Source organism: Phallusia mammillata, chromosome 1 (genome assembly GCF_965637545.1).
Source record: "Phallusia mammillata chromosome 1, kaPhaMamm4.hap1.1, whole genome shotgun sequence".
Lineage (NCBI taxonomy): Eukaryota > Metazoa > Chordata > Ascidiacea > Phlebobranchia > Ascidiidae > Phallusia > Phallusia mammillata.
Window position 1 is genome coordinate 24814062 of NC_137252.1, and position 22104 is coordinate 24836165.

The window sequence follows — 22104 nt, forward strand, 5'->3', positions numbered from 1 at the left end:
ATTAAACTTTGTTTCAAGATTTTGTTGCGATAAATTGTGAAGTGGTTTCATCTTGTTGCACATAATTTAATCTGAATTATGCTAAAAAAATGGGTAAATATATTACAATGTAAGCTATTCTAAACAGATACCTTCCACAATATTTTAAGTCCTAGTTACAAACTTTAGTAACTGTACACACTATTTATTGAAGCAAGCTAGCCCATAAAGCATACACAAAAGCAAGAAACTCATTGCTCAGACGATCCATATGGATGTGGGACAGGCTGTGCTGCTGGATAAGGGGGAAGTTTTTCACCCTGCGCTCCTTGAATTGTGTAGGGTGTTGGGTAGCCAATCGAAGTTGACTGGATATTTCCTTGATACATGTACTGGGTATTGTAGGCTGGATTCCCAACCCCAACAGTGGCTGAAAATGGAAAGTATGGATAAAGTTTGTGTCAAATCGTGCGTAATACCAAATTATGTAGAAAACAAATAAAGGGAATACGGAAGGGCTCTTAACAAGGATAATACAGCTATCACGAAATGAAACTACATTTTTTATCGGACGTCGATACAATTACCACGAATACGTATAACGGCGGCATAGAATTATATGGGCTGATGTTCGTGCTTCGACCATAGATGAAAAAAAAGTTCATTAGTTTTTGTCACTCATTTTAGTAACAATCCGATGACTTCAAAATAGCATCCACAGGGATTTTAGTCTACAGCTCACGCTAGACAAATTCAGACATCTATGAGCAGTGGTTCTCAACCTTTTTGCTATTTCGGACCCTTTTCAAAGCTGTAATTTAATTGTGGACCCCTTTGAGTTTTGGGTATTTTTGTCCTTTTTTCATTAACAAGCAACCAAAAAATGGTGCATAAAATAGCATCCACGTTTGGTCCAGGACCAAAAGTTCAATCCCTTTGTTTGGTTTGCGACGTCGGGAATCTACAAGAAAGACCCATTGCATCGTGATGTGACTTTGTTTTCCACAGACAATTTACGTCTGTTGCCTCCAATGCATTTTGGTTTTTCGCTTGTGAAGAACGATTTTAAACGAGTTTCATGCCATTTAAAAAAACGTGGAAGCGTTGTTTTTAAAAATGGCGATTTATCTATCTTTTTGTGCGCAAATTAAGAAGTTGTCGCGGGCCCCCTGGGAACGCCCCGGTTGAGAACCACTGATCTAGAGGTTAAAACAGTAATTTTATTTCACTTACCTGTAGGTGAAGTTGTGGTTGTTGTCAACACTTGTCCTGGCACGACTCCCTGATTGCTTCTGTTCGATGAGCAGCAACACACCACCACTACGACAATCGACCCGATGACAAGAAACAATCCACCGATCACAATTCCCACTATGGCCCCAATGCTTTAAACACCAAAAGTATGGTTAGTCTCTCATTTTTGTGTTTACCATGTTTGGTGTTATTACAAGAACAGTTGTGTTGGGTAGATGGCATTGCCCTGATGAAGACGTCGAAACATACAAAATAAAGATTCGAATGGTCTGGGGCGCCTGACCCACATACAGACATAAAAAAAACCTTGATCGGGATTCGTCCCCGGGCGCCGGGAGTGTCCTGGGTTCGAACCCCGTGAAAAAAAAAAAAGATTCAATAGAGTAAAAATAACTACCGGTACTAAAGTAGGCCTACCATACGCCCTATTTTTGGAGGACATGTCCTCATTTTTAACAAAAACCAAGTTGTCCTCCGATGACAATAAAAGTGCACAAATGTCCTCCTTTTGAATTTTTTGATTTACTAACTATCGATGTGGCATTTATATGCCTTTGAAACAGCTAAAAACTGCATCTACATCAAATATGGGTGGATTTTACACTTTTGTGAAAATATAACCTCATAAACCCTTTTTTGACAATGTGTCCCCCTTTTTGTTGATGGAAATATGGTAGACCAAATTAAAGGCCCGTTTACACTGTGCTTCCTTTTCCTTTTGTTTCAATAACCGGTAATCCCCTGAATCATAACCTAGTTTACCAGAGTGCGTTTGTTGTTTGATTTCACTTTGTTCAAACATTCACGTAAAGGGGCACTGCAGAATAAATCTGTTGGTGCTGGTTTACTGCAATTTATCTGCAGCGTCGGTTTCAAAAAATTCTGATAAAGTAAGCAAAAATTTTTGAGCAAATAGCCAATTTCACTTTTTTATGTGTAGTTGTAATCCTGCAAAAAAGCTTAACATTTTGGGTATGCAATCCAAAGTCTTCGTCTCTATCCAAATTAAAAACTAGAAGCGCATCTTGTTGTTGACATCAAGATGTTACTGGTTATGAAATTCCTATTTATATGCCTGGGTACTAGCTCATTACCATCTAAAATCTTTATAAAAACATAAGATGTGTGTAACACCGTTTTGGGTGATTTTTTTTTGGCTGTGCATTTTCTTGAGCAAGGCAGCTACAGGTGACAAATCAAGTATTATATAGGTGTACAGAACAGAACCCACATTCAGAAGGGTTCGTAATGCAACTAAAACTTATTACCTGAGAGTAAAGAAGTTATATGGAATGAAGTCACAAGAAAGGAACAACTGATTAGAACTGTAACAGTTAGAGGAGCCAAATGATGTGCAACAATATTCCCCAGAGGAGCAAAATTCAAACCCACAAATGTCTCCTGAAAAGAAGTTTATTTGATGAGAGAAGTCTCAAGTTGGGTTATAAAAACAGTAGCATGAACTGATCATTTGTAAAATATAAAAGTAAACTTTTTAAAAATCGCCTCACTCTGTGGGTTATTAATGCAATGGCAATACTTTTTAAAATGCGATACCCTGACACTGATTTTATGTCTGTGTTAAACAATAAAACTGCTTTGTTTTCTAAGTGCTGGTGTTTGTCAACTTTAAAATTACATGAAGCTTTTGTTATGTTTTCTACACCAGTTTATCTAAAAAATAGTTTTAAAGTCATTTTGTTAGCAAATAAGACAAACCTAAGTACACACTTACCTTTTACAAATTGCAGTGAGGTTGCCAACAGCATTAATACAAGCAAACTGTACTTCATATTTTTGTGACAAAAATTTCACTTGTAGTAGAAAGATAACTGTCAAACTGTTAATATTCAATAAAGTGCTATTTTTGAAAAGCCTGTTGATACACACAAAAAATCTTTATTTTTTAACAATGTAATCTACATTTCTGTCTGCAGCAGCATTATGGACTATTTCTTGTAATTGACTGTGTTTTTTTTAAACATTTTTCATTACTATTTGTATGCACTGAAAACCCTTCTGAAGCCAAGTGCTGGTACTGCGATATTAAAAGGTTTCCCATGTTCATTGTTGAATTTCACGTATTGGACAGGAAACTTTTGTCTATTGTTGACTTATCAAAATCACCTTTTAAACATTGCTTGTTTGGTCTCAAGGTTATATGGTTTGCTTCCTTAGCCTCCCTCTTTGTGTAGGACTTAACCATGTTTACTTTTGTGACATACAATAGGTGACTACCTACACAATAGATGAACATGAAAGGGAGGCTTTCACTGTATTTCCACTCATAACTATGACTCATTCCGAAAATCAACACTGTATAATTAGTTTAGAGGAATGTAAAAATATCTGGTGGGTATTTCTGTTTAACTTACATTTTATCAAAACTTCATCGAATTTTTTTAAAAACACTTTAGCTAAAAGTGTTAAATGCATCACAGTAAAAAGATAAACACATTTTATAGATGAAAATCATGCAGTAGGTGGGAGTACTTAAAAAAAACTATCAAACCTGTAACAAAAAAAACTAACTTATATTTTATTGTAGTATTTGAAAAGTCACCATTGTATATTTCTTTAAAGCCTAAATATCTATCAGTTCATGTCGCTTGTAACCTGCTTGAATGTAAATGATGTTATAAAACTGCAAAAACAATCTCAGAATTTTTCTAATATTCTTTTATTTTCTGGACAAACACAAACAGTTTAAACTAATTGGCATAAAACTTTAAAGATTTCAAAACTGGTACATATAGATTTCATTACTGACCCCTCAACACTATTTTTAATTGTTTGTGTTGGAATTTCATGCACTAATTCTTTGCATGTTGGACCACAATGCAATTAAACAACACCCAATAAAGCAGGTACAAAAATGATGGTGCAGATCTTTTATCACTTCAACACAATTTTTATGACGAGTAAAATGATCAGACAGATCAAACTAGCAATGATGAGTTTTATGTCCCAACTCCAACCGGACTCAACAACTTGCCTCAGTTTATCTGTTGACAACAATGTACTAATATACTCACATTGTCTGTGTCTCTTACAAGCCTTGATATCAAATAATTAAAAACCACACTTACAATTGATTTCACTTTTCTAAAAATTAAAACTGTGCAAAAAGTGTTTGACTTACAAAAACTTGTACAGCTTTTCCCATCACTTTTAAGAACTCTACCAGGTTTACAAACACAAACAATTGATCCTTTATTTAATAAACAATCATCTTCACAACCTCCATTGTTCTAAAAGAATAAAATTGCTGAAACAAATTCTGTTTCTATCTCCTAAGGTTGTGTACTAAATAACATTTCTGTTTATGTCGATGCATGCTTGAAATCCTAAACATTAAACTAAAGTACACTGGTTTATAACATCTTTTTCTGTATTTCTCCTTCATAAAACTTCATCTCCAAATATTTAAATGTTTTCTATACAGCTCCACCATGTACTTAACATTAACTTAAACATGCCCCCTCTAATTGGCATGTGTTTGATAATACAAAAATATTATGATAAAATATCAAAAAAGTCTGTCATACCGTAATACTTTACACCGGAAAATTAAGTGTTATCAGCATTAATAGGAATTGTACTTAATAAAAAAACATTTATTATATAAAATTGGAATAAAACTGGTTACATGTTCACAAGCATCATTGAATTTTTTAGAGCATGTAATCGGTCCATATGTGATTTTGCTAGAGTCAGTATTTTCATGTGATCTCTTTCTTCGTTTCTAGAACAGAACAAAGATGATTATTACAAAAAAGGATATATTGAAAAATACATCTATTAAGTTTGGTGGATTCTGCATCTAATATTACTGGGTTTCAGCAGTAACGCATAAAAAAACTGAAACTTAGAAAACTTTTCATTGCAAGCAATTTTCATTGTGTTTAAAAAAAACAATCAAACTCAATCATTTACCATTATGCGGGACGAAATGTGTCTAAACAAAAACCATTTATGGTTTTACAAACCAATGTAAAGATTTGCTAAAACCCTACATGATGAGCTGCAGAAAGTGCACTGTTTTGATTTGTCTAGCCAGAACATGGCACTTGTTGGGACAATCAGTCTGGAAGCCATGCCTTGCCACTTCTGTAGTTGTCACAACACATCATAAACCGTAGTAAAACTGAATTCAAAGTGATACACTGGTGTGTTGGCACAGTGGTACACATCACAAAAAAGCAATGTGCCAATACAATGAGAAATATTTTCTGCTTTTTTTTCAAGACAAAAAATTAAAATGATGATCCTATTTAGACCTTTCTTGATGTCACATAGGACATGTTTTTAACATGAGATGTTTATCGACAAATCAGAACAGTTTCCTTTTGAACACAAAATCACCAATTAGTAAAACCAAAGATAAAACAATAGACATACCACAGCAAGGCAATTTTCTCCTGTGGCAGTGTCACACAGTTCAACATCACAATGAACATATATTGACTGTACACCATCAAGTATGTGGGACCACACAAAGGCAGTGAACTTAAACTGTGTAATTCGGGGCTGGAAGTTTTGGAAGACAACTGTTGAATTTATTGGTTCTGATATCACATGCACTGCTTCACTACAAACAACGACATAAAGTTGACTCATGTTGTGAAGCAACTGGAAAGCTGTTTTCTAGCAAGTTTCACTTTTTATTTGATTTTGTTACCAACAAGCTCTTGACTATCATCTCAACAGGATGATAACCACAGCAACCTTGTACTTACAAAGCTATCAATTCTGTTTTACCTACTTGTTGTGATTCCAACAAATAAAAAGCCTCTTTGTATTTTCATCAAGGAAAATCGGTCACAAAACAAAGTTTACTTTACTTGTGAGGTAGAATTTGATTAGTCCAGTAGTATTTAAGTACAAACTATTTAGGAACTGCATTTACGAAAACCATTCTAGCAATAGTTTGATTGAAATTTGCTCTGCATTTTGTAAGAACAATTACAAATTTATTTTAATTACCCATTTTCAATTAGTGGGTATTTGATGACATCATCATATGATGTACTAGGCGTGGCCCAACACTTCTTTGTCTAAAAGGGAAAAAAACACTCATTTAAATACATAAATGCAATGCTCATACTTTTTAAATGCTTCCAAACTACCTGTAAATAAAGATTATCAGATTCTTCCAAAACTTGAAGTTGGACAAAAATTGAAGAGAAGGCTTCAACCATTGGGGGATTCCCAGACAGTGGGGTGTCAAAATGTTCAGAAGTGTAAAGCATAAACTCAACTTCAAATGAGCCATCCTTCATCTCCATAACTACAACTGTTTTTCTACCAAACATAAAAATCTTTTCATTTATTGTTTTTTTATCTAAAGTACCTCAATGAACCCAAGTAAAACACATAGGAAGTAATTGTCGGCGCAACCCACAGAAATAACTCAAGTACATAGAACCAACAAATAGTGTCCAAATTATTTGAACTTACAAAAATTCAATAAAACGTCATTTTTGATGTAAAATTCTATTTGCAAATTGCCTGCTTACTGTAAACTACTCTAAATGCATTAAACTTAACCCACACATTTAACAGCAACATACTTAATAAAGTTTTTGATTTTAACAGATGAAACAGTGACAGAATCATTGTACTGACAAGTGAAGGAGAAAGTGTAAGTCTCTGGAAATCTTATAACAGGTGAAGAAATATTAAAAGATCTTGCAAGCTGAACATTGTAGCTATATGATGTGGAGCTTGTGTCCACAGCCTGAAACAAATAATAAAACATAATAAGCAAATAATTTTACAATTGAAAATGGAAATCCACATAAAATCACCAAAATCATCACCAAATTTAAGAAAGGATTCAGATTTTAGTTTTAAAAATGTTTTACCAGCATTTGCCTCAAATAATCTGTTAAGATTTAAAACTTTGTAATAAACATTTTCAAATGCCATATACCAGCTTAGGTGCTAGTAAAGTGACGCTTTTAGATATAGTATCTCCAATTTCTAACATTTAGTTTTATATTTGATATGTTAGGCTCACAAAAAAAAAACAAGACAAAAACAACCCACCTCAGTAAAAATGTCAATAGGATGTGTAACTTCTGCTTCACAGTCTGTCATGTTGAATTGAAACACAACAGGCTGCCCTGCAAGTGGTGTGCTTTGGCATTGTGGGTCTAATGATGGCACATTTATACTGTTGTCAACAGTTCTGGATATCACAACCACATCTCCTGTTTGGGGGTTTAGTTTTTCACTTATGTCTTCAGCAGTAAATCTAAAACATCAGCTGGTATTATTACTTACTTTTTAACTGACTAAAGTTATAATATTGTTACCATTTTAATTAAAGTTTATCAGAAATAAAAATGGAAAAAGCACTGACTTTTCAGCCAGCAGATATTTTTTTCCTGTGCCATTCAATTAACATTTAATATTTTTTCTGGTAAAATGATAAACTAGTAGAGACATGTTTCTGTGTTTCTACTGTTTAATTTGGCAGAAAAACATTTATATTTTTGAGTGAATCATCACAGTTTACCAGAAAATGATCCCAGATCTGAATATGTGTCATTTTACTTTGTTTCAACAGCTAACAGTCAGATACTTGCTTAACTGATTTCTGATCTATAACATTCACTCGCTTTATTAACCTTAATTTTTACTAGGCATCAGTAAGACTAGAATGTACAGTAAGATATAATGTTTTTGGCAATGAGTGCATAAGATTGGAAATATAAGTTGCAGTTTTCTTGTGGGAAATGTCACTAATGTGTTCAAACAAGTTGATTTTGCAGTTACACAGAAGTTTACTGTATAAGAAAAAATATTTAATAATTTCAAGTTAGTGAAAAAATATTTGATTATATTTTAAATAAATAAAAAATTTAAACAATAAACAGATTTACTCTACTATCCTAACCCTTTTAGTTATGCAAGAGAGTCTATTTAAAAATCTTGTAATAACTACAAATGCTTGATAACAATATTTCATCATCTAATTTATAGTAACTTACACAATGGAAACAGTATTTCCACAAACTACTCCAGATCCTGTTGTAACATTAACATGTCCAGAAGCTTCACCAAAGCCATGTTCACTCATTGCTTGTACTGTGATTTGGTACACAGTGAAGGGTTGCAGTTCATTCAAAGTTGCACTTGTATGATTTCCATCAACCTCTACAATTAAGAAGTCACTGTCTGTGTCGGATGTCCATATTATTTTATATTTAACGATCTCTGCACTTCCTCCTGCAGCTGATGGCAACCAACTAACCACTACCACTCCCTGGACCATGTCAAACACAGCAGTAGGAGGCGGTATTGCACTCGGCACTGCAAAACATCAAGTTATGTGTTTTCTATCAAACAAAACATCAATAGTTTTTACTAGGGTTGTTAAATTGACTCACACTCCTCTTTTCAAAAAAAATTTCCAACAAAAAACAAGGCCTTTATGTTGTCCTTGCCTAAATTATTGCTGTTTTTTGACACAATACCTAAAAAGTCAGGTTTCCTAAAAATATTATGATTCTACACAATATCTAAAAACTGACTCTGATTCCACCCCAACAAGAGAAATAACAGAATATACAAGCAGTAATGTTGTTGACTTAAACTACAAAGTTTTAATATTTTTATATATTTGGTAATCACACAATTCATCTTCCACATTGGACAACAAAAATCACACCTTTGAGAAAAAGTTTTATATTGGGTTGTCAAAGAACTTTGGCCTTAAACTTTCTAGTTTTCAAAATTTAAGTTTCTGAGAAGCATAACAACCAACACAAAACTAACAAAAAATCTTACTAGTATGTCCCGACACAACTTCGGACCTGTTTCCAACTCCACCACGATTCACAGCTACCACATAAAAATCATACCAAGTGTTCGGGTTCAGGTTTTCCACAGTAACTGACATCTGCCGTTGTATATCAGTAATATTTTTTAACTGGGTATCGTTTGTGCTCGATTCATTGTAAACCAATTGAAACATGATGGTTGGTGCACAGGATGGTTCAACAAGCCAATTTATGGTGATGGTGTTTTTGGTTGGTGGTACAGTGGTTGAAATCTCAAGGGTTGGAATAAAATTTGTTTCTTGCAAAAACAATACATTGTTAAAGTAATTGCATACATTTTTTACTGACAATTAAATGTTGGCAACAGCTTAATGCAATAATAAACCACCTTTTTGACTTACTTGTTGCGAAAGTGGCAGGGCTCAAAACAGATGAAAATCCAACAGAATTCTTAGTAAGAACAGCAAAGGCATATTCTGTGTCAGATTTGAGGTGATTGATAGTTGCCATGGTTGCATTTGTTTCAATTGAATCATTTTTTAATGATGACGGAGACCATATAATTTTGTACTGAAGAATGTGCATACTGCCAACATTAGAAGGGTCCCATTCTATCTGAATTGTTGTTTGTGTTACGGAAACTAGTCGAATATTTTGTCCGTTGATTCCAATTGGGTCTAAAAAAGTTGTACTGTGTTTTTAAAATACAATATGATTGTCTGCAAGCTTTTCAAATCTTGAAATTATCATTTATTTGTTTTAAAGTATTCCTGTATAGCAGGGTTGTGCAACCCGCGGGCCACAATCCGGCCCGCCAAGCCGTTTAGTGTGGCCCTCAACAACACTCTGATTCAGAGGAAGTAAAAATGCACATTTTAGCAAAAAATCCCTGCTAGTTTTCGGTAAATCTCCTAAGTTGCTATACGTAACAAGAATAAGCTAAACCAGCACATGGAACTTAATTCACCCAGACCCATGGTCTTCTATTTGCACTAGGTGCTTGTTGCGTATCTATACCGAATGTGACGTGATATACCTCTTTGTCTGGTAAACAATTATTCTGCCCCTGCTCTATAGCCTCACAGGAGCTTATCAGTTTTGTTGCTAGGGTTGTCACAAAATCGTGACATTTTGGATGTTTTTTTTAGTACATTGTATACAGTACAATGAAATCATTGACACCTTAAATGCTTAAACCAGTGGATCCCAAATGGGAAGGAATTTCAAAACGTGTGGGGAATTTACTTTAATTTTTCATGTGGTTTGGAAATAGACAGTTAAGCCCTAAGAATATGACCTGTGAAATTAATAAAAAACTATTTTTTTGATGATTTTTGTGCGGTTCAGATCTGTTATGTAATACATCAGGGAGGGATGAAAATGTTTGGAATTGTAAAGGAGGGATTTAGGGAACCACTTGCATCGAACAAAAGTTTTATTATTAACCTGCAAAACTTGACACTTACATGTTGCAGCGTGGATTGTAGTAGCATTTCCAAAACCTGCTTTATCAACAAACAGAATTGCCTCGATAACATACATCCTGTTTGGTTGCAGCTGGAAATTATGTTCATACAAATTTGTCTCGGGCTTGTGGGGCACTGGAGTTGAAATATTGGTGACTGTGGTGGAATTAAGAAACACTGAGAGATGTAATTGAGTGACACCACAACATGGATACACTGGAGGCACAAAATGCCATTTTACTGCAAGAATTGAGTCATGCTTCGCTTCGACACTAATATTTGGTGACAAGGGTTCTGCAAAAAAAATGTTAATTACATGCCAGGGAAAAATCGTTGTTCTTATTAAGTAATATTTTTGGTAACATAGGAAAGCGTTTACGTTTTTTTACCGTTTCTACAGTTTGCCAATAATGTCTCGATATTTTATGTTCTTCAAAAAACTCTTAAAAAAACACTCTTACTGGAGATTTAGAGATTAAAAAGATATGCTTCATAACAAAGCGGAAATAAAGTTCAAAGTTTACTTGTTACAGCTGAAAACAAATCTGACTCAGCTTCTGAACTTGCATAGATCGCTTTCACAGATGCAAAGTACTGTGTCATGGGCATAAGTGACGTTAACTGCATGGAATGTGATGAGTTTGTGACGTTAGTTGGTGATCCGATACTGATGCCAAAGGCATTAAACAGCTGAACTTGGTATTTGAACACTGGTTCAAAATTTCCTCCAGGTGGTTGATCCCATTCCAACGTAAATGAATGTGATGTAGATGAGTTAATATGATAGCTGACAGTTGGTCCAGGATCTGAGAGTTTTATGTATAATTTAGGGATGCACAAAACAGAAATAAAATTTTATATTCTTTACGAACAGCTGAAGTGCTTTACAATCATGCTGATTCAAACTTTATTTTGAAGTAAGCTTTGTTGAATATGACAGTGCCTTCTAATCAGTGAACATAGCTCACTGCACACAATTGAATATTTAGATTAAGTTAAGTTTATTTTGCATGGTAAAAGAATACATAGCAACACAATTGCACTGAACAATCAATAAAAATATGGAGCCAAAAGAGTGGATCATCATTAAATGCATTGTAGCTACCAAGTATTATGAAGAGAGAGCTCACAAATTTAGCCCATTGTGAATAAAATAAGACTAGACTTGATTTCAACAATTACAGTATTGTGAGCTGTTTTTAACATTCCTTTTAAGAAAACCTCATTTTGGAGTTTTAGAAGACTTCACAGCTCTTCTTTTGTAGGTGTTATCATGACATCGCAACAGTTGAAATATTTTACATGGGGCCCACTACTACATAGTCCACATTTGCTTTAACCTTTCCCCCAAGAAAAGAAGAAAAAATGACTAAATATCAATACCTGTCGACACATGGAAGGGTAGAGATTGAATTCCATAACCAGCAGCATTATAAGCAGACACAGTAAATTTAAAATTGGTGTTCCAAGTTAGACCAGTGATAACTGCTACTGTGACAGTTGAGTGGTGGTCAAAAGTTCCATTCAAAGCATTTGATGTGAAATAAAACCTGTAACCGTCAACTTCGTCGGAAAAAAGGGGTGCACTAAATGTCACACGAAAGCTGGTTCTAGTTTTTTGATCCACTGTAAAAGTTCCAGACACCATAGCTGGCACTAAAACATAACCAAAAAGTTTGGTTAGATTTGGAACTGGTATTAGTAGGAAGGTATCTATGATATCCTGCTTAAGGTGCCTGTAATCAATTGCGAACAAAAAAATGATCATTTCAATGTATACCACACCACAGTAATAAAACTTTTATACAAACAGAGTTTTATTAAAGAGATGACAAGTCAAAGCCCTTATACCCAACTTTTTACAAAAACAAAATAAAAAATGCAACTTTAGGGCAAACCCTAATAAATTTACAATTTACAAATTTGCACACAAAAAATAACTTTTACCCACTCAAGTACCACTCATTAAGACATAAAGTTTTCAATATATGTTTGTTTGGTAATAATAACAAGTTTAAAAATAAATAAACCAACTTGCCTGTCATTGCAACAAACTGCTGTGAAATCACTGTGTCATTAGTGTAAACAGCATGAATTGAAAAATGACTCCATGAACCAGCAGACATTATAAATGAAGCTGACGTTTCTGTTTGTATTGAACCCAGTATTGGCCCAAAATGAACTCTATACCCAACCAACTGTTGGTAGTTGCCCCCCATGGGAGGTGGTTGCCATGAAACAGCAACAACACTGGTTGTTGCACTGTCAATTGCCACACTTTCCACTGGCAGTGGCACTGCACACAAACAAGGCGAGTGTTAAGTGAATTACAACTTCAAAAGCTATTGACAAATAATGCTGTTTATGATATACATGAATTACTGATTCAAATTCATGCAAGATTAAACTACGAATATAAATATGCTATTCAGCTTTTTCAAGCTTACAATACATTGGAGTGGAGCAACACAATGCCATGGCCCAAACTGAGCTTAGACCACCTGAATTAGATGGCCCTAAATTTTTCAACTTGGGCCAACTAATTTTGCTGTGTCATGTTTTTCACTCCCCAATACGGTCACATGGCCCAAACTCGCGACATCGAAACATAGTGTAAGTCAATCATTCTAAAGATGTTTAGATACATGTTTCATCACCGGTATCTTATTCAAGTACAAACATGCATGCATACATGAATTATGGTGTAAATACCAGAGTTTCACTAATTTCAACCTTATTTTACATTAGTTTCTGATTAAAAAAATATTAATTAAGAAATAGGCAGTAAAGAAAATGCTGTGTGGCAAAAACCCAGCAATGATAAATGTTTTTTTTTAATTGTTAAACTAGAATAGTGGTTTTCCTATATATTGCTAGTTTATATATACTACATCATATTTAACGATGTATCACATATACCAGGGGTCGCCAACCTTTACTACTCAAAGAGCCACTCGGACCAGTTTCACGTAGTAAAATAAACACTGGGAGCCACAAAGCCGTTTTAAAATTTAAAATAAAATGCAAAACGTTTTTAGTCTTATGACATTCGACTTTTTGTTGTTAGCTAGTGTTTCATCGCATATTAGACACACTGATATACTAGTCTCGTCAGCAGAGAAAACAACTTTACGTAGCGTTGCATATTCTGTTTTTGCAGATTTTTATTCCTTTGTTTATGCGTTTGTTGCATAACAATTAACAAACAGCTATCGTTACGCGCGCACACACACACTGCAAACAAAAACAGTATTGTCTCATATTGCGTGTTAACCTGTGAGCCGCCAGTTTGCCTCTTTCAGACTTCACGTTTGATGGTATAGAGATGGGGTTGCAGGTAACTACAACAAGCGAGTACAGTCATGCTACTGCACTTCAATTTTCGAGTTCGACTTTTGTTTTCGGCATAATCGTCACATAATTTTTATTCAAATGTACAACATTTGGTAAATTCAAAAACTGAGCCGCATCAGAGGGATCAAAGAGCCGCATGCGGCTCCGGAGCCGCGGGTTGGCGACCCCTGACATATACCATTTACCATATTTTACGGACCATAAGGCGCAATTTAAATAATTTTTTTTCTCATAAATTGATCGTGCGCCTTATAAGCCGGTTCGCCTAATGTATGGATCAAGTAGTGCTTTATTGCCTATACTCCAACCAGTACCGATACTATTGTACGGTAACCATGCTTTATACGGTAACCGATACTCCTTAAAATACGTTGCGTTCTATAGCCCGGTGCGCCTTATGTATGAACAAAAAACTAATCAAAGCAATTTATTGACAGTGCGCCTTATAATCGGGTGCACTTTATGGTCCGTAAAATACGGTACTATATTTATAATGGATATATATTTGGCACCTACATTTCATTGGGTCCCTATCTTTTTCCTGGCACTTTATACCATAATTGTTTCTGCAAGCATAATCTAATGGGTCCCCACAAATATGCATATGCAATTTGGTAACAGTAAAAATAGAGCACAATCATTGTTAAACTGGAATAGAATTATGATTTTTAATCCGCACATAGCGTTCCCTGGCGCCGTTAAGTTTCTACATACTTGGGCTGTTATCAAACAAATAATTATTTGATTATTAGAAATTTTTAACTATTTGAAAATTTATCAATTAATTTTCATTTCAAATAATCAAATATTTTTTTCTTATGCAGTAAACCTCAATATATGTAAAAAAATCTATTTACTTGAACACATTGGTGTCACTTTTATGAAATTGCGGTTACATAGAAGCACTGCAACATATGTTTTCAGGTTTATATTAATATTCATTAACCCATTCCCCCAAAAATGTTGTACAAAAAAGCATGAAAATTTACTGTTCATTCCAGTATCTGTTACACCCAGAAATAATTGAATTTATTCAAGCAAGTGAATAAAATGTTTTAGATCACAATTCATTTCAGCAAGTATCCAAGGAAGAGCTGTTGAAACTAGAAGGGTGGCTTAGCACATATTGCCATTGCACATACACTGTGACCTATTTCTTAACATACATGAACATCCGACACTTATTTTATATTGGGTCCCATATCAGTCACTGTCTTTTATAACCTTAGTTGTTTCTGCAAGCAGAAACTCATGGGTCCCCATACACTCAAAGTTGTAAATAATGCATTTCAAGAGATAACAATGAGAAAGTTTGGCACTGTAACGTCAAACACAGTGATCGGTACTGTGCATAAATAAATATGCTATATGGAGTACAAACTATTTAAATGGGGGTAAATGTAGTGGGGTAAATGTTGGGGCGACAGGGTTAAACATAACAAACAACAACCATAAATAGCACACTCTATAAGCTGTCCAAATTTCATCAAATTCGGACAATGTTTTAAAAATTCACCCTTTTTAGGGGGCTAGAGGGGGAAATATTGGTGTTACAGGGTTAAACACAACAATTGACACCTATAAATGACAAATTCTGCAAGCTTTTCAAAATTCACTAAATTCCGACACCGTTTAAAAAACTCACCCATTTTAGGGGGTCAGTGGGGAAACTGATGGGGTTTAACACCCAAAAGTATAAAATATGAAACCACAATGACCCAATTAACAGTCATGTGAAATTTTATTCAAATCAAACAATGTTTAAAATTCTGACCACTAGAGGTGTTATCAGCAACATTCCTTAATTCTTCTGCTGTCATAAGGTTATTAATACCCCTCTGACTGGCATGTGTGAAAACGTCCACCAAGTAATGCACAAACACAAGTACCATATGTACCTTTATTATACCATTACACCACAGAAATCTTTCGTTTGTGGTGTGCAGCATACAAAAACGTTTTACTCTTTGGGGTCTAGCGGGATAAATACTGGGGTTATCAAGTCAAACAAAACAGAGGACACATCTACATGACCATATCTACCATCTGTGAAAGTTTAATCCAAATCCCAAGGGGACCCATAATAAAGTGAAAAAATTCACATGGAAATACATATGGTTTTTCCAAATTATGGACAATAACTGAATGTCTGTATTGGTATCAATTTATTATTTTAAACAGAAAAAAAAGACGTAGCCTAGATTCAATGACTCGGAGCTTACAAAATTTGTTTAGTAATTTCAACTACCCTTATTTAATAATGACTCTGGGCCTTGTGTATCAGGTTTTCTAAATTATTTGAATTATTTGATTATTTGATTTGAAAGGAAAAAAATATTTGATTATTTGAAAAATTAAATAACAGCCCTACTACATACCAACAATACGATTGCTCAGCTGGATTTTGATGTCCAAAACCTGTTCTGAAACAGTTTTATTAACGGTTTCAGTTTGAGAAGTCATGTTACACAGGTGTAAAATCGTGCTGCGTTGTCGCTCTGCGTTTCGAAACACGAATAAGTTGACCTACATTAATGTTTACAGCGCAATATAACTAACATCGTAACATCTTAATTCCAACCAGTAAGAAAATGGTCAAGTGACGACTGCGTTCATGCGTGAAGCAGAGGCATTTTTTCCATGCGCCACTATCGTCAATCACTCCCATTGCGTCAGCTGTGCACTTAGCGAGCACAAATTTGACAAAAGACAGCATGCAAAAACATATTTGGGGCTGTAAGAGTAATTACTGAGCCGATTGCACTGAAATTTCTAACAGCCAACAAGGAGCACCCTATCCACAGCTGTTTAAAATTTCAGCAGGTTAAGTCTTGTATTTCTGACCTCATTAACATGTGAACAAACAAACAAATATTTGGGGGTAAAGGGGTGAAAATGGAAATATACAACTTCAAGTTACAAAATACTTTAAAATATGCTGCAATGTACCAATCAAAAAAGTATGAAACTCCAGAATTATCTGCTTCAGCAAGTATAGCCATTCTAAAAATTTCACGTTTTGGGGGGCTGTGGGTGAACTGAGGAATCAAACGGGGTCAAAATTCACATGGACCATCTTTAGACCAATATCTATAATGTGTGTATATTTGAAAAAGTTTGAACCATTCTTTCTTGACCAAAACGTGGGAACAAATCCGCGTTAGACGGGAAAAAAGAAAAAAAACTAGAAGGGTGGCTTAGCACATTTTGCCCTTGCACATACACTATGATCTATTTCAAAACATAAATATATTTCCTATGCTTATTTTGTAGTGGGTCCCATATTAGCCATCGTCTTTTATAACCTTGGTTGTTTCTGCAGGCAAAAACTCATGGGTCCCCACACATGCAAAGTTGAAAATAATGCAATTCAATAGATAACAATGAATAAGTTTGGTATTGTGAAGACAAACACAGTGATTGGTACTGTGCACATCTAAATATGCTATATGGAGTAAAAACTATTTAAATTAAAAAACTCATTTTAGGGGGCTAGTAGGATAACTAATTGAGGTTCAACACACACAAACTTAAAAGTAGGAAACCACAATGACTCAATCAATAGTAATTTCAGTCCAATCTGCCAACGTTTAAAATTTCAACCACTAGAGGTGTTTTGAGCAACAACCGTTAATGTTTCTGACGTCAAAGGGCTGTTAACAACCCCCGAACTGCAATGGCGCACTAACGATAATAGGCATACTTTACAAGCTATCCAAATTTTAGCCAATTCTGACATTGTTTACGAACTCACCCCTTTTAGGGGGCTAGCGGGGTAAATACTAGGATCTACCATCTGTATAAGTTTCAGCCACGCTAGCGGGGTAAATACTGGGGTTATCAACAAAAACAAAGTGGAATGCACATCTACATAACTACATCTACCATCTGTATAAGTTTCAGCCACATCCATCAAGCATTTGATGGCAAATCGAGTCAGACAAACTTCGGGGGAAAAATAGCATTTTAGGGGGCTAGCGGGGTAAATACTGGGGTTATCAACAAAAACAAAGTGGGATGCACATCTACATAACTACATCTACCATCTGTGTAAATTTCAGCCCAATCCATCAAACATTTGATAGAAAAACAAGTCAGATCAACTTCGGGGGAAAATACCTATTTTAGGGGGCTAGCGGGGTAAATACTGGGGTTATCAACAAAAACAAAGTGGGATGCACATCTACATAACTACATCTACCATCTGTGTAAATTTCAGCCAAATTCATCAAACATTTGATGGAAAAACGAGTCGGACAAACTTCGAGGAAAAATACCCTTTTTAGGGGGCTAGCGGGGTAAATACTGGGGTTATCAACAAAAACAAAGTGGGATGCACATGTACCATCTGTGTAAATTTCATCCAAATCCATCAAGGATTTGATGGAAAAACGAGTCGGACAAACTTTGGGTAGAAGAAAGAAAACAAAAAACATTTTGAGTAAAATCAATATGTGTCCCCTTCAGGGAAGGGGACCCATAAATATAGACAAAAACAATATGTGTCCCCTTCAGGGAAGGGGACCAATAATTAACAACCCTGCAAACAGCTAGCCCTAAAATAATTTTTTCGACACACTTTCTATGCCCCAAAATGTGCAAAACTTACAAGTGTGATCATAAAGAGCTTGAGACGTCTTGCCACACCCAGGGTTGCAGAATGTATATCGGACAAGGTATTCTGTGTTACCAATCAGGCCTTCCAAGTAACAGGTAGACCATGGTAAAATGAATGGAACTGTCGTGGCAACAACACTGTCAAGCATACAATTAACAGTATGTATTACATGGCCTCCGTAGCTTGGTTTTGTCATTTTTACAGTCATTGATGTTGAAGTCTGATTGGAAACAGTTGGTTGGTCTCCTTTCCTTGGGACTACAAACAATAGTAATTCAATAAGGTTTGCAAAAAGATTCAAAATCCAGAGCAAAAATAAATCATCCTTGCATTTTAGGACAAACTTTGGTGACCCAAAAGCATAAACAAATACATTGGGTGAGTCTATACTTAGGGACATATTGCTGCTTCACATCTTAAAATTCCTACTGCTTGTTGGCAGTGCAGTAAAAGCTATGCGAAAAGTTTTTTTAAAAATTTTTATCGGTATACCAAGGGTGGTACATTTTATTTTGATTTGCTTTCAAAGCCTAATTAGCAGTCTCTCAAGGTTGTACCATCCATTTACACATGCTTATTTAGTACCAAATTAAAACTGTACAATAAACTTTGAAACTTGACTTGGGTAAATAAAACTCACTGGTCAGAGCATGAACTGTGTCAGTAACCACAGTAGTTCCATCATCATAAAGGGTTGTTGCATTCAAAAAGTAATTAGTTGCTTGTACCATGTTTGTGCAATTTCCATTGTTATTAGTGATTGGTGCTGCAGGTGTGTTGTTAAGGTATACTGTATGTGAAACGAACTGCCGACTGCTGCCATCGTTCTGGGACAGCAGCTCAAAGTGGAGATTTTGACTGTCAAGTGATGTGATGTTAAAAATGTATGGAGCTGGCCCTGCAGAAAATGTTGTTTGCACTTTAGATTTGTATCAGTGTATTTTAAAATCACTTTAGAACAGTGGTTCTCAATCGTATATGCATCATGTACCATCTGATAACTTTTCCTACTGCTGCGTACCAAAACCCTGTTTGAATGGATAGACCAGCGATTCTCAAACTGGGGTCCGCGGTCCTTTAGGGGTCTGTGAGTCAATTTTGAGGGGACCGCGAAAGGGTTGAAGAAATTCTATAATCTTATTTGGCGTCAGTTTGTGCCACTGAATAAGTTTAAATCAAAGTAGAATTGAGAATCAACTGTCTTCATTGCTAAACAATAGCCTTTATTGCATGACAACTAACAAAAAATCAATTGTTCGCGCACAATAGTAATGTTTTTTGTCTTGTCTATGATGTCACAAGCTTTTTTTGGATCAGTATTATGCGCAATTTTGGATAACCAGCTAAAATTCTGCTTTCAACCTTCGTTTTACACATTCAGGCTTAAGGACCGGGAGCCCTCGAAATAATGGCAAGGGGACAGTTTTGAAAAAATAATGAAAAAGTTTGAGAACCACTGGGATAGACCAAGAAATAGCATTTTCTCAATCTGGCTCGCTGGCATATTTAGCAACTTCAAAGGAATGTCCAAAACATGAGTTTCGCCCAAACCAGGGCTGCTAAGTTGCGTCAGTTGAGTTGCAATTTTTTGATCAGACATAAATTAGGTATCACACAAAGCTACTCGCGTACCACCTAAAAAGTTTCAGCAGACCACAGTTTGAGAACCACTGCTTTAAAACAGGGGTTCCCAACCTTTCACGATCTCGTACCACTTTGACATTCTGTAATGCCACGCGTACCACTTCTTGCTGAACAACTAATTTGATCGAATCATATTTTATTCAGAAGAATAACATTGGCCTACTGAAATAACACTAAAGCACCACAACTAAACTTAATGAGATTTTTGTTTTTGTTTGCTGTCCATCAATTGGTCGAACAAAATATAAAGTTGTGAATCCATGTTTTTGTGGAAAAAACGGTTACTCACGTACCACCTGAAAAATCCTTGCGTACCACTAGTTGTACGTGCACCACAGGTTGGGAACCCCTGCTTTAGAAGGATCAGTTTTACAATTTCTAAACATTTCTTATTTGGCAAAGGGCAGATTTCGTTTTAATGAAGCTGATGATTCTTTTTTGTTGTTTGACATCAGATCTTGTTAAATAAACTAAAAGTGGCTTTCCAATATATATTCATTTTATGTGTTGTGTCCTATTTACCAGTTTACTTCCATTTGACCAACTAACATGATTGTTTTTGCAAACAAAAACGAATGGAAAATTGGTTACAGTATAAAAAGAGCATGATTATTTTTTGGATTCTTAAAGACAAATACAGAGTAAGAATCAATCTAAAAAAAAACTAAAAAAAAACTTCTTTTTACATCATATCTTTCTTATATTTACAAATATTGCAAAAAACAGGAAAAAATACTTCCAATCCTCAGAAAATTTAATCTCTAGCTTAAATCTCTAAAAACAGTTTGCTGTGATACCTGCAGGTTGACCTTCAGTGACCTCTTGTGGTATGGTGGCCAAGCTGATAATGACAGTTTAATAATCATTTATTGTGGTGTTTAGGAAACGTGTAGTTTTTATGCACAAAACCTAAGTATGGTTTATTGAATTTAAATCACATCTTATGCAACCTTCACTAAAACTGAAAATATGTGTGCGAACTTATTAAAACCACATAGCCTTGCTGTGCAAAACAGATTCTCTGGTCATGCAAGACCTCTAGCTTTACATTTAACCGCCACAATTGTAAACCAGTGAATCTCTACCCAGGGACTATCTGGCTGTCTGCCCAGAGTACACAAGTTATGAGCTCTAAAGGTAATAACTGGGCCTACCAGGCTAACATTTTTAATAACAGACAAGGAACCCACTACAAAGAATTGTTTAAATTTTTAGCTCGACAGGGTATGTATTTCAGACCTAATAAACTGGTACAGCTAAATGAATTTTTCAGTGATAAGGGGGTGAATCCAACTAAAAGTTACAAAATGCCTTAGAATACCTTACATTGCACCAACCAAAAAAGTATGAAACTCCTACCAGGTCATGTACTTTAGTAGGTATAGCTGTTTGTGAAGGTTCACGTTTTGGGGGCCTGTGGATGAAACGCTGGGTCACTTGGGGTCAAACTTTAAAAAGATCAACCTTGCATAGCTAACTAACATGTGTGTTAATTTTAAACAAAACACTTGAAACAAACCAGCACTACACAAAACATTTCCTCAATTCTACTACAATTTCTATCACAAGTGAATTGAAAAAAAAAACATTCAAAACGGGCAAAAAATGTTCCCACACTAGTATTCAATCGCCAACATCATTTTTAAATTTATTTGACACAAGCAATCACTCTAACTTACATGTGATGAAGGTTATTTCACCGGAAGGACCCACTTGCATTGGGTTACCATCCACAAACGCTGCAATCTCAATTTTGACAGGTGAGTTTGAAGGCAAATTAGTTACATAAGCAATGTTTGTCTGGTTGTGTATTACTGTGTTTAGGCTTCCATTTACTCTTATAATGTATCCTGTGATAGCCGGTCCAGGTGGAGATGTCCAGTACACATAAGCTGTGTCACTTGTCACATCGGATTTTGATAAGCTGGTTGGGGCAGTAGGTACTGAAAATAAATTAGAATCGTAAAGTGGTTAGTTTAAACTGACTGAAAAGCTATTT

General features: G+C 35.2%; 2 protein-coding genes across 4 annotated transcripts in view; both read right to left on the bottom strand.

Moving 5' to 3' along the window:
- Nucleotides 1-31: 31 nt before the first annotated feature.
- On the bottom strand, nucleotides 32-3764 carry LOC145209356 (uncharacterized). Of its 2 annotated transcripts, XM_080079634.1 has the most exons (4): nucleotides 2969-3764; nucleotides 2502-2634; nucleotides 1213-1364; nucleotides 32-409 (listed from the first exon to the last, which is right to left on the bottom strand). In XM_080079634.1, the coding sequence occupies exons 1-4, from the start codon at nucleotides 3024-3026 to the stop codon at nucleotides 231-233; spliced, it is 522 nt and encodes a 173-aa protein (XP_079935760.1). In that variant the 5' UTR covers nucleotides 3027-3764; the 3' UTR covers nucleotides 32-230. The 2 variants fall into 2 exon arrangements, with proteins under 2 accessions (XP_079935760.1, XP_079935759.1); XM_080079633.1 differs by lacking the exons at nucleotides 2502-2634; nucleotides 2969-3764 and adding an exon at nucleotides 1428-1812.
- A 345-nt stretch (nucleotides 3765-4109) lies between these two features.
- LOC145209345 (phosphatidylinositol phosphatase PTPRQ-like) overlaps nucleotides 4110-22104 on the bottom strand; it is a 34094-nt gene continuing 16099 nt past the window's right edge. The window contains exons 17-34 of one of the 2 annotated variants that reach the window (XM_080079617.1): nucleotides 21785-22048; nucleotides 19102-19359; nucleotides 18453-18719; nucleotides 12528-12785; nucleotides 11873-12145; nucleotides 11014-11295; nucleotides 10490-10783; nucleotides 9425-9700; nucleotides 9031-9321; nucleotides 8232-8553; nucleotides 7285-7492; nucleotides 6807-6973; nucleotides 6363-6537; nucleotides 6220-6290; nucleotides 5635-5824; nucleotides 4883-4978; nucleotides 4376-4484; nucleotides 4110-4238 (exon numbers count right to left, since the gene is read on the bottom strand). In XM_080079617.1, the coding sequence (XP_079935743.1) occupies nucleotides 4129-4238; nucleotides 4376-4484; nucleotides 4883-4978; nucleotides 5635-5824; nucleotides 6220-6290; nucleotides 6363-6537; nucleotides 6807-6973; nucleotides 7285-7492; nucleotides 8232-8553; nucleotides 9031-9321; nucleotides 9425-9700; nucleotides 10490-10783; nucleotides 11014-11295; nucleotides 11873-12145; nucleotides 12528-12785; nucleotides 18453-18719; nucleotides 19102-19359; nucleotides 21785-22048 (3911 nt within the window). In that variant the 3' untranslated portion in view covers nucleotides 4110-4128. Of the gene's footprint in view, nucleotides 4239-4375; nucleotides 4485-4882; nucleotides 4979-5634; nucleotides 5825-6219; nucleotides 6291-6362; nucleotides 6538-6806; nucleotides 6974-7284; nucleotides 7493-8231; nucleotides 8554-9030; nucleotides 9322-9424; nucleotides 9701-10489; nucleotides 10784-11013; nucleotides 11296-11872; nucleotides 12146-12527; nucleotides 12786-18452; nucleotides 18720-19101; nucleotides 19360-21784; nucleotides 22049-22104 lie in introns of those variants that run through there. The other variant, XM_080079618.1, reaches the window with a different exon arrangement.

Excerpts from the sequence above, each read along its gene's own strand:
- LOC145209356 (XM_080079633.1), bottom strand. The coding sequence starts at position 1,675 with ATGTCCTCCAAAAATAGGGCGTATGGTAGGCCTACTTTAGTACCGGTA. Across the intron at positions 1,365-1,427 it reads TACCCAACACAACTGTTCTT|CATTGGGGCCATAGTGGGAA; the intron begins GTAATAACACCA and ends TGGTGTTTAAAG. Across the intron at positions 410-1,212 it reads AACCACAACTTCACCTACAG|CCACTGTTGGGGTTGGGAAT; the intron begins GTAAGTGAAATA and ends TTCCATTTTCAG.